General features: G+C 41.1%; 1 protein-coding gene across 1 annotated transcript in view; it reads left to right on the forward strand.

Annotated features, from left to right (window-relative positions):
• Positions 1–15,116, forward strand: part of cacna1bb (calcium channel, voltage-dependent, N type, alpha 1B subunit, b) — a 210,901-nt gene that overhangs the window by 116,713 nt on the left and 79,072 nt on the right. The window contains exons 6-13 of the mRNA XM_071204950.1: positions 1,365–1,468; positions 3,846–3,961; positions 4,076–4,165; positions 6,792–6,881; positions 8,126–8,347; positions 8,439–8,551; positions 8,638–8,750; positions 10,381–10,512. Of these exons, the coding sequence (XP_071061051.1) occupies positions 1,365–1,468; positions 3,846–3,961; positions 4,076–4,165; positions 6,792–6,881; positions 8,126–8,347; positions 8,439–8,551; positions 8,638–8,750; positions 10,381–10,512 (980 nt within the window). The remainder of the gene's footprint in view (positions 1–1,364; positions 1,469–3,845; positions 3,962–4,075; positions 4,166–6,791; positions 6,882–8,125; positions 8,348–8,438; positions 8,552–8,637; positions 8,751–10,380; positions 10,513–15,116) is intronic.

Below are 15,116 nucleotides of genomic sequence, written 5' to 3' on the forward strand. Positions count from 1 at the left end.
TGCTTCTCCTCTGACGGCTGAGACGCAGGGCGTGCCGCTGTATACTGTACGTGTGTGTACTGTATGTTCATCCCACATCCTCGGGCGCATTATATAGATCTGCAGTCTGCTGATTCAGCCGCCCTGAACCTCCCATCACAATTACAGGCAGTGCGTGGCAGCGCTCCGACACTGGCGTCTGCAGAATGTCACCGTGCCTCACACAGCCCATCGCTCTGCAGGCTGTCCCCCGCTAACAGGCGCTGTGTGGGGGGGCGCTCAGACACAGAGGGCGCTGACTCCCACAACCCCCCGGGAGAAACAAGCATAAATATCAGGCCGGCTTCTCAGTCTGTGCAGCAGTACACAATCGGTACATCCAACCAATCAGCAAAGTGCTCTGGGTAACTCATTTGTAATCGCTGTGATGGATTGTTTGGCAACTTTGACAACAAGCTGGAAACACAGCATGGACATATCGACACATAAAGACAACTGGCTAACTTGGAAGCAAACGTTTGTTCACTTAAACAGAGCAACCTGATTATTGTATGTTTTATATTTCCACTTCTGTATAGCTCGTTTTGCTGTCTTCTAACTCCTCAAGGAAAAATATCATATGCCTAACAATCAGACTCTGTGACTATTTGAGACATTTACAAAACAAAAACACACTTTATTTTTGTTTTTATCCTTTTCTAAATAACTAAATAGCTAAACATGAGACCCCGTGAATAGAGAATATTATTTAATAAATGTTATTATTGAATGAATCACCTTCTTCAGCTTTAGGAAGATATATTTAAGGACATTTAGGATACATAGAAAATGTATATCCTCAGAATACTTTAATACTTTATAAAACTAAATAACTAGGTATTTGTGTTTTTAGCTGTGTGTGTAAGTCATTTAACAAACCCTGAGCCCTGAGCCATGACTTCCTCATCACACCTGATTGCCTGAGGGACAATTTATAGGAATGGATGTTTCTGTTGTGGTAAATGAAACTGTGGTTTTTCCGTGATAGCAGACGTCTTTTGCTGGTTTGAAGCGTACAGAGATGATGGAGACACTTTTAATTGCTTTTTTTTTTCAAATTAAAAATATGTCAAAAATGTTTGAAGAAAGTACGTTTTTTCTCATTCAGCCAGGTCGAAAACACACTGGTATTCACAGCTGTAGATGAGAAATAGGAAAGTATTAAGGGACACATTCAAACACTGTCAGCTCAGACTGTTTCCATCAAAACCAAACAATTACTTGCAATTTCTTACGAACACATTAAAAAGGATAGAAAGGAAGTCTACGACAATCATTTATTTGGGTTGGTGACTTTTCAAATAGCTATTTTCTTATTTCTTTCTGTGTTGTTTTTGTGTTTCCAGACCAATGACGTGTTGGGGAACACCTGGAACTGGCTGTACTTCATCCCCCTCATCATCATCGGCTCCTTCTTCATGCTCAACCTGGTGCTCGGTGTCCTGTCTGGGTAAGCTCCCTCTGAACAGAAACACACCCGGTCTGCTCACACTACATGGAAACCCAATTAAACCTAATGACTGATTCAAGATTGGAGAGAACTTGAATTGTATTATTATTTTTCAAAAGGAAATGATGGAATTTGTCTCGTGATAATTCTATGTATTTTAAATTAGTTATTGTTATCACTAAGTTGAAATACGTTAACAATCAGCAATTTATTTGTACTTCCTTTCCAATTTTATTTTATTAATTTCAGGAACATTTTCTAAGCCAAGTTTTGAGTAAATGGGGATATATTTTGAGGGAACTTTTATTCTTTAAAATTATAAATTCAAGTATTTGCTAAAAAGTGTTTTTATCCAAGGATAGATAGATTAGATAGAAAGATAAAAAATGCATCTTAGGGCACTTTTGTTTTGGCTTCAGCTACCTGCTTGCATTCCATACATGAGGAGGAGTTTGCTATCCAATCATACGATAGGGATTCAAGACAGTATCCCTGCTGTCAGTTAACTACAATGAAGAAGACGAACATGTCGTGGCTTGTAAGAAAATAACAAATTGAAGCTGAATCGAGATAACCAGCAGATGAATCACTTCTTCACATCATCTAGCGCTTCTCCTTTTTACTTTCTGTCATCTCATCATCTGTCCCTGTCCTCCTCTCATCATTAAAGGCCTCGCTCTGTGGCTTTAATCATCCTCTGCTCTGAGCTGCTGATGGATCTGACATCTGTCCGTCTCTTTGTGTTTGTGGCAGCGTACTAAGAGCCTTCCCTCACCTTCTGTGACCCATGGCTCCTTCTCTGCCTCCAACATTGCGATGAAAGCAAACACGTGCATGGTCGCAAAAACTAAAGCTTTCCTGTAATTACTCAACAACAGTACCACAAGATAAGATTTGCTTTATTCTCCCATGCTTGATCAGTTACCATCCACCATCTTTCATTAGTAATTCTGTTAAAAATGTATTTTCCAAAAAGCATAAAAGCATATTAATGAAACAGATTTGAAACAAAGTTTAAAATGTTAGAAAAAACTCTGTGAAAATCCCTATTCAGCCAGAATCAAAGTGGCCATTGTCCATTCATTTTCTCATGGAAATAGTTAATGGAAAATACTTGTCCGGATTTCCAGTTTCTCTGATGTTTTGTTAATCTTTTATGCTGTCTTTCATCCATCCACTTTACTTTCACTGTAATTAATTGGTTTATTACCTCAGCCAAGAACATTTTGATTAATTTGTTTGACCAATGGCAAGATATTGAAAAAACGACAGGCGTCATTTTTTTAACTTGTTGGTAGAGTGAAGCAAAAGGCTGAGAAAGAACCCAATCCTAGTCTCCATGGGCTGGAAACACACAATATTTATCCCTCCAATTTACATTTCATTTTTCTTGTTTTATCCAAACATATCTTTTAATTGACATCCCTGAACATATCACCATACAGTATTGTATGCTGTCTTTAAGAGCAACATGTGATGCCTCTCTGATCTGTCATGTCACATCATCACACTTCACTGCTCTTCCTCTGCCCTCTCACATCCTATAAGTTACATAAATATCTACTCGCTCCAGCTTCGCCGACGGCCCTTTCCTGCCTCTTTCTTGCCTTTAACAGCTGCCCTGCTGTCGCCTGAACTGCCCAGTTCATATTCCTTCGGATGAACTCTTCAACTTCTACTTCCTTTATACCAATAAAAACACATTTGTTGGTTTTGTAATTCCCAAGATCCCATTGTAAATGTATACAAATACAGATGTTCCTCTATCACAGTGGTTCTCAACTGGTGGGTCCCGACCCAAAAGTGGGTCCCGGACCCGTTTCGAGTGGATGTGTGAGTGAAGAAAAAAAAAAAATGTGTTGGTTTTTCAAGCTTTTATTTTTAAGGTCCGTGAAAAACAAACAATGGCAGAACATATTATTAATATGTCGGGTAGAAATAGATGTATTTATTTTCTTCTCACTGTACCAGAATGCGTAGTTTATATAATAGTATCTCTAAAAATCTCCCGGGGGAGAATCCCCCCAGACCCCCTTTTGGTGTTTTCAGCATGTCTGCCTTTTATGTTATACAGTTCAGCTTTGATTCTATCATCGCATTAAACCTTTTTAAAAGCATACTTCGGTTCTGTGAAGGGATATACGGGATATATGCACTGTACTTCACTTTAATTAATATTGTATGCTGAAAAGCAAATATATATATATTACAGCACGATTTTTTGTTGAATAGATTTGAGTGGTTCAAAATGGTGGGTCGCGATTTATTGACAAAGTAAAAAGTGGGTCCCGAGGCCTGACCAGTTGAGAACCACTGCTCTATCAGATGTTTCACATGCTTTTTAGTTATTGTAACTATTAACTATTATTTTCCACAGAGAGTTTGCCAAAGAGAGGGAGCGTGTGGAGAAGAGGCAGGAGTTCCTGAAGCTCCGCCGGCAGCAGCAGATCGAGCGAGAGCTCACCGGGTATTTGGAGTGGATCTGCAAAGCAGGTCAGACTCATCTCTGAAACAGCGGGAGAGCTGGCTCCTATGTGTTTGTTGTGTTAGAAAAACATGACAAATTGATAGAAAGTCCCTCTCTCTCATTTCTCTCCCTCGCTGCAGAGGAGGTGTTGCTGGAGGAGGAGGATGAGATAGCAGAGGAGAAGTCCCCACTGGACGGTGCGTGGTACAAGAGGAAGCAAAACCTTCCAGGTATAAAGAAGGCTGAGTAACTGCTGCCTGCTTTATCATGATACATCATTTCTAGATGTATTACAGTATCGTTTTGCTTTCCATCAATCCTCCGTAAAGATTGTGATCTGGTTCCCTTTTGTGAAGTGGATATTTAAGTCAACTTCAGGCATATTTGACTGTATGGAAACCCTGAGAAGCAAGTGAGAACAAAACCACTCTGGTGGTCAGTTCTCTCAGCCTGATTGAATTGACTGAATTGTTTTACTTAAATGTTTTTGTTTTTTAAGAATATTTGGAAAATGGAAAATTCTGTGAGGATAAAATATCTAATTTGAATATATTGAAACAAATATATTTCCTGTAGAACTCAGGGTAGTGATGCACTTAGGCCTCTTGTGGCTTAAATTACTATTACAACAACAACAACAACAATTATTTTAGTTTTTTTTCCACCTGGCAAAACCTTTTTTGCCCAATTATTTAACCATTTATTATTTTTAGCACACATGGTCTTCCAATATATATTATCTTCAATTATAAAACTTTATTCTATTTATTTTCAGCCTGTTATTGTAATAGTTAATACCAAACTATGCGTAAAGGCTGTCCCTCCACTACACTAACCCCTAATGCACAACTGTGTAATTGTGCCGTTTGCAGACATGCCAGCCAACTGTTAATCATATAATCAGCACTTACGTACATCATTATTTAAGTGGTTGCCATGGTTTCCACTCTGTACTCTTGTTGCCTTCCTTTGAAAGAGAGCACACTGTTATTCAATTACCGCTCTCCCTCGCTCTCCTGATGATGTCAGTCCATCAGCCTGGTGTGAAGGTAAGGGTTAATTAGTGGGATTTACAGCTTAAGTCTGATTGGATTTGTTAAAGTAAATTCACTATGCCACGCTCTCCAACACACACACACACACACACACACACACACACACACACACACACACACACACACACACACACACACACACACACACACACACACACACACACACACACACACACACACACACACACACACACACAGTAAAGTGACAGCACCTAGCTGCCATATTTTCTCAGTTAGTTATATCAGGGATTAAAACGTGTGCGCCCACAGCCAGAGGAAAACCACTCTGATGTTGTTCGAGCAGAAAATAAGGAGTTGGCCTTCAAAATGAATGACAGGTATGAATATGGGGGTAAAGTGCCAATCATAGCTGCCTGACTCAGTACAGTTGAATTAGAAAGATTATTCAATCATTCAACTGGTGTATAGAGATAAGAAATTGAGCAAATTGTCTTTTAGGCTTTTTTTTTGGCCTTGTTGTTTCCTGCAAATCATTTCTACCTAAATAACTTATTTTCATGACTTGAAAAATGAAAAAGAGAACCAGATCCAGCTCCCTATAAAGAGTTATAATCCCACACACTATTTGAATGTATTTTTGAGAAACACTTTGAAACACTGATCATGAATTAAATATTCTTCCTACCTTAAAGATGCATTAAATGTCTCATAGTGTAACGAGTGAGATGTACTGGTCTTTTGTTTTATTTATCATAAAGAAGGTCTAGGTGCTTTAAGAATATCAAATCCACGGACAAATCCCGACGGCCCATATTCAGAAACTTTGCCTTTTTGCTGTCGTGCTGCCCTAAGGTTGGGATGTCACAAAGGTAGGGGGTTCAATCCAGAAAGTTGTAATTGGAAACAAGATGAGGTTATCTCACAGCGCTGGCAGATTCTTCCCAGTTTTATGGCACTCAATTACAAACTAAAAGGATTCCATAAAAAACGTGTTTCTTAGTGTTGTTCAGTGTCAAAGCCAGATCGTTTTTCTACCGGTTTCGCCTCCCAGCAGATTTGTGTTGAGCGAGATGGTGGATTGTAGATGTTGAGCCTCAGCCCAGCGCTCCACTGACACGTGACGATCTCTCATGTTGGGCCGGCGGTTTCTCTTTCCAAGGCTGGCTTCAAACAGGAAGGCAGAACATCTCCAAATGAAACACATGATTGATGTCTGCTATTCATAGGTTCCAATTAGCTCACCCCTCTAATTTACACACACACACACACACACACACACACACACACACACACACACACACACACACACACACACACACACACACACACACACACACACACACACACACACACACACACACACACACACACACACACACACACACACACACACACACACACACACACACACACACACACACACACACACACACACACACACACATATATCCTGCAAGGGGAGGAAGGTTGTTCTATTGAAATACAATTGGTAAATGCTTGCTTTTTATGTTATATTGACGTCTTGAAATAATTGTATACTTGATCCCTTTTTACAACTTCAAGTTTCAAGGCTTTCATTGTCATTGTTTCATTGTCATTGTCATTGTCATAGCTACAGTGTAGTTATTACAATGGAAATCTTAGGTCACAGGCTCCTCCAACAGTGCAACACAATAAAACAGATAAAATAGTGCAAGTAAATAACTTATTTCTTAGACTGTGTGTACGCACCATTATACACTAAAGATTCCTTGTGTGTTTAAACCTACTTGCTGATATCATATGTTACGACTCATATCTGATCATCTCCCCCTTCCTCTCCGTCCTTTGTTCCTTACAGTCCATAAACGTGGCAAAGCGAAGAAAGGTAAAAACGACCTGATAGGAGGCGAGGAGGGGGACGATCCTTTCGCTGACATCTGCTCCGTCCGTAAGTCTTCTTATCCTCCGTCACCTGCACCCCACCTCCCACCGTCACATGCTGTCTGTTCTCAAAGATGACATTCAATATGAAAGCCACCATAAAAGCCTGTCTTTACAATGAGCCCTGACTCTGCTCTCCATTTATCAGATGTACTTGAACAGCAAAAAAATTTTATGATATCTCACTCAAACGTAAAAAATGGACATTACAGAAGCAGATTCTGTGTCTCCCGCAGCAGAGGCAAACCACCTTGAGGGAAAATAAGTATAATTAACTTTTCTAATTAGACTGTTACATCCAAATGGCAGGAGAACCACCTGCAGCATAGAATTATACTTGTTTTAAATTAATGGATAAAGACAACATGTAATTGCCTGTCTGTGGGTTGGAAATGAGCAGAAGCATGGTAATTGAAACTATTTGGTTGCCTTCAATACTTTTTTCCTGTCAACATAAGATTGTTTTCCGTTTTAAATTAAGTGCCGAGGGAATAGAGACATGCTACAGTCACATTTTGTCTCCTGTCTTTTCGCACACGATGCCTGCAGTCCTTCTCCACGGTACACATATATAAGGTGCACATTTTTTAATGAGCAGCTGCAAGAGAAATTGGTGATTTTACGCTTTGCTTTTGGTTCCCTTGGGGAGGTGTTGGTACTTTTATAAGTTAGAGTTTTGGCCACAGACATCTTTCAGTGCTTGTTAGCAGGTATGAAATGAAACGGATCTCTACTCAACACATCACTATCTTATTACGCTTCTGTCTTTTAAACCACCTGCTCTAAGTTCCTACAGCATAATTGCAAAGTAGCACAGTTGTTGCCCAAACTGTGCACACCAACAGGTGAAAAGCCACGTAGTCTGTTTGTGTACGATAGATTTAACATCTACATTTGGAGGATCCGGGAGTGGTGGAAAGTAAATATGTACATTTAATCAAGCACTGTTCTTAAATATATACAATTTTCACATGCTTGTACTTGACTTTAGTATTTCCATCCTGTCCTACTTTAAAGTTATGGTCTAACATGGATGACTCCCAATGGCATGAACAGCGGCGTGTGAATATTAATTAGTTGTGAACAAATCCAGTACAGTGAAAAATGTCTGTATTGAAAATAGACTGCAACAAGTTTCAGATGTGTTGGCTGATGCTGCTAATTACAGTAACAGGAATAATACAAAACGCACACAGTGATTCAGTGTGAAAGCTGTGCAACGGTGACACTACACATTTCCTCTCCCTCCAGCTCCTCCTGGCTCTCCGTTTGGTCGGGCCAGCGTGAAGAGCAGCGGTCAGATGGACAGCTCCACCTACTTCCGGCGCAAAGAGAAGAGGATGCGCTTCTTCATCCGGCGCATGGTGAAGGCTCCGAGATTCTACTGGATCGTGCTGTGTCTGGTGGGCCTGAACACTCTGTGCGTGGCCATCGTCCACTACGACCAGCCCGAGTGGCTCACCAGTGCCCTCTGTAAGTCACGCACACACATACACACTTATACTGCCACACTTATTGATGCTGGTGGGCTATGAACAGTTTCCTCTGTGCCTCTTGGAAACAGACGCAGCAGAGTTTGTGTTCCTGGGTTTGTTCCTGACTGAGATGTCCTTGAAGATGTACGGCCTCGGAGTGAGGAATTATTTTCATTCCTCCTTTAATTGCTTTGATTTTGGGGTAAGTTACTATTCGCTATGACTCAAAAGTAGATATTTAACGCAATAACAGCACGTGAACACTTTATTGTTTGCTCTGTTGTCTAGGTGATCGTGGGAAGTATTTGCGAGGTGATCTGGGACATGATTAAACCCGGAGCATCGTTCGGTATCAGCGTGTTGAGAGCGCTGCGACTGCTCAGGATATTCAAAGTCACCAAGTGAGTTCAATTCGAAACTTCATTTTCAATTTCTTCCATTAGAAAAAATACATCCTTTTAATTTCACCAAATTCTCTGTTATGATTACAGACCCAAAGCTTTTTCTGCATTTTGCACATTTCCAATCCTTATTCTGTTGTTTATCAGAATCACTACATGGAATACACTTCTGTTTGCATTCCACAAAGCAAGATGGGAAGTGCAGAACCGACATCCCCAAACATATTTAAACACCTAAGTAGGGGTCAAACTTAATCAAAAACTCTGTCGATACTTTTTCCATAATGCAACTTTATACTCTATAAAATACAGCGCTGGCCAATAGAAAGAATGCAATGCAAGGCAAGGCAAGGCAAGGCAAGGCAAGGCAAGGCAAAGCAAGTTTATTTATATAGCACCTTTCAGCACCAGGCAATTCAAGGTGCTTTACAAAAATGAAAGACATTCAGACAAAGGCATTTAAAAACAGTAAAAGATAATAAAAGAAACATTAAAAGAAAAACAAAAATGAAAGACATTAAGAAAATGGCATTTAAAATCAGTCATTAAAAAGAAAAGCTAATAAAATAAACATTAAAAGATAAAAGTTACAGTGCAGTCTAAGATATGAATAGTTCAATTATTTCGGTTCTTGATTTTTAATTTGATTTTAAAAACCTCCCTTTGGAAATCCGAACATTTCCGTCCCGATTGTTCATTTAGACTGATTGTTTTCACCATGTTTTGCTCGCATGACATCCACAATCGGACCCTCAGGAGGGTGTACTAGCCCCCTACTCTGCTTTGCGTTCCATAACAAAGTCTTTAAGTGTTACCTGAACACCCTGTGTTACCAAAACACTATTTTTCACCCGTCGGTGATGTGATACTTGTTCCTCAGTACAAATCACCCAAAAACTGATCGTAAACCCTGGTTAATGCAGGTTAATGGCATTTCCTCATTGGCTTCACTTAACGGACCAGGATGTTTCCCTTTGAATGCAACACAGTATATTCTTTCATTAGACATTCATTGCCTTGATTGTTCGTCTTTGAAAGCTCACACCTCCTTTTTGTATTGCTTCCTGTTTTACACGTTCTGTGATATGACTGATCGCATCGTAAGGGTTTTTGAAAAAGCTTATCCAGAGCTACAGAACACTTTGATACGACAGTTTTCACAGATTGTGTTTTGACAGTGCAGTTAAAGTAAGAAAAAACTCTGGTTCTTGCGGTTATTTCACAAGACATTGTTCCTAATGAACTGGCAAGAAAACGCATCTAAAACACAATGTAATTGGCTTAGAGATTTGTACGTTTACTTATTTTAAAGGCACTGCTTTTTGGAGATACAAGGTTTCTGTTGCACTTTTTATAAGGGCTGAAGTGTCCATTTTTTTCTCTCTGAACCGACAATCCTGTTAGAGTTCAATGGCAATCCTTTTATTTCATTAGATTAGCTGTAATCCTGTGATTCACTGGAACTGGCAGCTGCGCACCCTGACGCATTGATTTGTTTTATGCCACCGACAGCTCATATTTCTATTTGTTCCTCTCGAACCTCCTCAGTGTTTCCGTCTTTGTCTGTGTGTTCTCTCCAAACAAAAAAAAGTAATTTATCTGTGTCTGCGTGTTTTCCGCTTCCTCTCAGATACTGGAACTCGCTCAGGAACCTCGTGGTCTCCCTCCTCAACTCCATGAAGTCCATCATCAGCTTGCTCTTCCTCCTCTTCCTCTTCATCGTGGTCTTTGCTCTCCTCGGCATGCAGCTCTTCGGAGGAATGTGAGTATTCTTTCTGCCCCGCCTGTTTTCTGATCCCTCTTTGCCTTGCTTTACATCCAACACACACACACACACACACACACACACACACACACACACACACACACACACACACACACACACACACACACACACACACACACACACACACACACACACACACACACACACACACACACACACACACACACACACACACACACACACACACACACACACACACACACACACACCACACACACACCTTCTCCATCTCTTCACCTGACCCTGCTGCTCTGTGTGTGATCCTTGGCCCTGCGTGGCGGCGGTGACAGACGTGTTGCTGCAGCAGCAGGAGGCTGGCAGAGCAGCAGCAGCCACTGTGGCCCTTTGATACGGCTCTCAGCAGGGGCCCCGGGTCTCCTAATGGCAGGAACACCTCATGATTCTGAGCTGGCTGCAGATAATCAAAGGCCTGGCACCCAACCCCGTCTGACTCAACCCTGATAAAACCAACACTTTACATCCTGTCTCCTCACAACAACAGCCTTTATTTATTCAGCTTTTTGGCTCTCAAGACAATTATCCTTAACTTTATTTCTAAAAGCCCAAAAAGGATACTTTAGGCTTATTACGACTTAGGTCTTATTTTCCTCTCAAGTTTAAAACATTATAAACAAAAGGGAAAGAGAGCAACACTGACGTCCAATGGGACATGAGGCACAAGCAGGTGTTGTGAACAGCTGAGACAATGTGAGTGGTCTCTCATTGAACAGTGAGACTGTGTGCACAGCTACGGTAAATATCACGATGCTGATCCATAAAGCAGTGATGGATTCTTACAAAGGGCCATTTTGGCATTCAGTTGTTACCTTTGTTTTCTCTGACAAATGATTTTGACTAGCTTGTTAGATTTGTGTACATGGTTTGAGTACAACCTGTCCTATCATAGGACAGCATGTCTGCAGTACCTATCAGAGGTCTGCTGCAAATCTCAGGGACACTTTGACGATATTCAACAAGCTTTGTACACTGGAAAATGAACGGGGAGCTCCAGGCTCCAAGTTTCTCTTTAGCTCAATAAGTATTTAAAATCTAAATTGGGAACTTACAGGAGCCAGATACAACAAAGAATGGTCAAAAATGATGCAGCACAGACTGACTTTTAATCCCCACTAAAGTTAAAGACAGTTAATCCCACACTTCCCTTGATGCTATAATAATAATAATACATGTTTGTAGACCCTGTGTAAGATATATATTTGTAATGTTCATTTAAAATAAGAAATAAGGGCTTGTGCACTTATTTCCCTTTCAGAGTTTTTGCTCAACAGAAAAAGCAGCATTTGTTTTTTTATATCTCTTTATTTTATATTAACTTGCATTTGATAATGACGTAAATCTGAAGTAGAGGGAAGTCCTCAGGTATCATTACTCTTATATCATGATACCAAGATAAGGTTAGTGATTACAGGTAATTAGTGATTGTAGAGGATAACATTTTTAAAGGCACCCTCCCAATCCCCTGACTTCGTCCCCTGGGACTCACGGCCTTCACAAACACCACCACTGGATGTCTCTGAGGCAGCAGGCTGTTGTCATGGCGCCGAGCCTCACATCAGTCTGTGCCATCATTAGCATCACATCAGACTCTGGAGATGGACACGTGTGAGATGGGTCTGACGTCAACATGGTGCTTTCAGACAGCCGAGCACACCTTTTCACCTCAAAGGCTAAAAATATACAAAGCGTGTCAAATAATTTCATTTTCTTAAGATAGGAATCCAACAGGCAGTATAATGTTATTTGGCTTTCAGATAATGTCATTATTTATATCGATACCAAAGAAAATCCATCCTTTTCTTAGCCAGATCATTTCAATTGTTTGATTAAAAAATGTCAACCCTAAATAGAAGATTAAAACACTTGTTAATAATAAGAAATGCTTTGCACTATGCCGACTGTATTCCTGGCTCAGTGATTATGTTCCTGCTCTCAAAACACCAAAAGTAATCTCCTGGTAAAATTGTGAGAATTGAAAGATAAACCGCTGGAGGCAGAGGAGCGTCTCCCCACTGAGACTCACAGGACATCACCGACTGTTTGGAGAATATGTGATAAGCTCAAACGGTCAGGATTGACTGTAATAGGAAGAGGGATTTCTTTTTTCCGCTCGCTGCTTTCTGCTTTCTGTTTTGCTTTTGTTGATTGACTTTGACATTTACAGAAGAGACGGCATTTCATTTCCTCAACTTCAAACTCATTTCTGCACTCTATGGAACTTAAAATATAATATCAATTTGAACCAGTTTATTGCAAAAAACCTCACAAATCTTCACAAATAAAACCACTATTTTCGTAACAACTTTTGCAGTTTCAGCCATTATAAGAATAACAACATCATAGTCATTACCATAAGATCCAGTGAGGAGTGACTAGTGGCAGCCCTCACACACATACTGTATCCAATGAGCTGCCGTTTTTATGCAACACTCCTCGTATTGTAAAAGCCAGTTCTATTTCCTGACTCCTGCAGGATGCCTCGCGTGATTCATGTCACAGTTTCACCGCTCAGCAGTTGGATGTTGTTTGTTATTTTGTAAACCTGCTGCTGTTGCTGTAAGTATCAGATATGGGGGGGGGGGGGGGGAGTTTGGCTTCACATGAATCTTGTTTTCAGCATTGATTTAATGAAGTCCCCGTGGATGATGTGCGGAAGCCAAGCAGCACGCTCCCAAACCATATTATCAGAGTAAACAGAGGTCGGAGCACACGGGCGCAGCAGCATCCACCACCATCGACACTCCCCACACCGAGCCCGAGGAGGGGGAAAGGAAAATGGAGAAAGTGATGGAGGGATGAGCTATGGGGATAGAGAGGGTTGGTTGATGGATGATGCAGTAATGGGAGGGAGAAAGACAAAGATAGAGGAAGGAAGCATGGAGAGAGAGGGTGTTTCTCAATCTCGAGTACGCTTGCTTGGTAGCACATGTCTTCCGAGTCACTTCCTTCAGAAGCTAGGCAAGAATCCTTCCTGACATTCGGAAAACGAAGAGTGGAACAGGCGAGCAAGTGTGCAGGTGTGAGAGGCTGCGCCTTACATTTCCCTGCCACAGATTTTGGGAAATTGGTCCGTGCGCAAAGCATTGTGGGGATTTTAAGACCGCAGAGTCTACACATGTGCAGCCTCGAAGTTTCTCGCTACGAAGTACACCGGGCTCGGTAGAATTCCAAGTATGCTGGACATTGGAACAGTCCTTCGGCGGCACTCGATAATGTAGCATGCTTGAAATAGTGGCTCTGGAGCAGCTTTACTCGACATTGATAAACACCCAGACATACCAAGGGCGGGAATGCTTATTGAATTAGTTGCCCCTCCCCCTCTCTTTCTTCCCCCGTCTCCCTTATGCACATATTAGGGCCACACCAGTACATGCTTTGGATATGGGGTTCTCTGTGGTTCATCACATGACCAATAGTATATAAATACCTGAACATTATAGCCAAGAGTAATAGTGGAACATCTCATTTCACAAGCTCACTCAATGTTCACTCAAATGGGAGCCAGCACGGGTGACACAGTTACTTTTGTTACGTATCTTATCTACTTCACCAGTTAAAGGTGGGGTAGGTGATTTTGGAGAAACCAGCTCGAGTGCGCTGGAATTTGAAAATACACAGCCGGAAGAAATCTGCCACGTCCTTACAGAGCCCCTCCTCCAACCCACACGAACGTGCACATGACCAATGAGGGCACGAGATAAGTTTGTGCCCCGATGGAAGGCTGACAGGCAGGCAGGCCATCCAGTTACTTTAGCCGGGCCGGCTCAGATGATTGGTCGTGCTTTTTACAGCCCTACGGCTTCCACAGATGACATTTTTTATGGATTTTTTGTGAAAGCATTTAAGATATTCATTGCTATCGGGATGTTAAGAGCATTCCATGGAATATAACAAAAAGTGTATCTCAAGCCGGTTTCTCAAACGTACCTACCCCACCTTTAAGCCTCAAAATAACAAGGCCACAACTTCCTCTTGCTCATGTTTACAGTTTGATTACAAATTGGAGTTAAGACTGTAACATTGTTTCATGAGCCTGTTTACTCAGTTAACAGTTTCTGTTTTTAAAACATCAGATTAAAGCCACTGGAAACCAAGATTGGGCCAGTGCGTTTCACTTGTACTAAACACAAAGCTTCTACCTACATTTAACGAATGTCTGCCTGAACGTGACAATACCACTACGACTACAAACTGAAACCAAAGGGCTTCGAATACCAACATGTTGTCCCTTGAAAGTGTTGTTCCGTGTTAACAATTGTCGTGTGTTTATTAAGACATACTGTCATCAAAAAATGATCTGATCATCATTTTTGCCTGAAATCGGCCTCTAAATCTAAGATACATACATACTGTGTAAACAAACACATATCACAGCTGGTTTCTCTTCAACAGAGCACATCCTGTCATTTTTGCAGACGGTAACTGTGGTAAATGTGCTCTACTCCGTCTTCTCCTTTTTACAGACCCTTCTTCTTCCTCGTTGCTCTCTTCCTTCGTGGGTTTTTGGTCCCAACACACGACCTGCTATCACACGATTTGAATCATATGGTTGTTCATAGAAG

Source organism: Pseudochaenichthys georgianus, chromosome 12 (assembly GCF_902827115.2).
Source record: "Pseudochaenichthys georgianus chromosome 12, fPseGeo1.2, whole genome shotgun sequence".
Taxonomy (NCBI): domain Eukaryota; kingdom Metazoa; phylum Chordata; class Actinopteri; order Perciformes; family Channichthyidae; genus Pseudochaenichthys; species Pseudochaenichthys georgianus.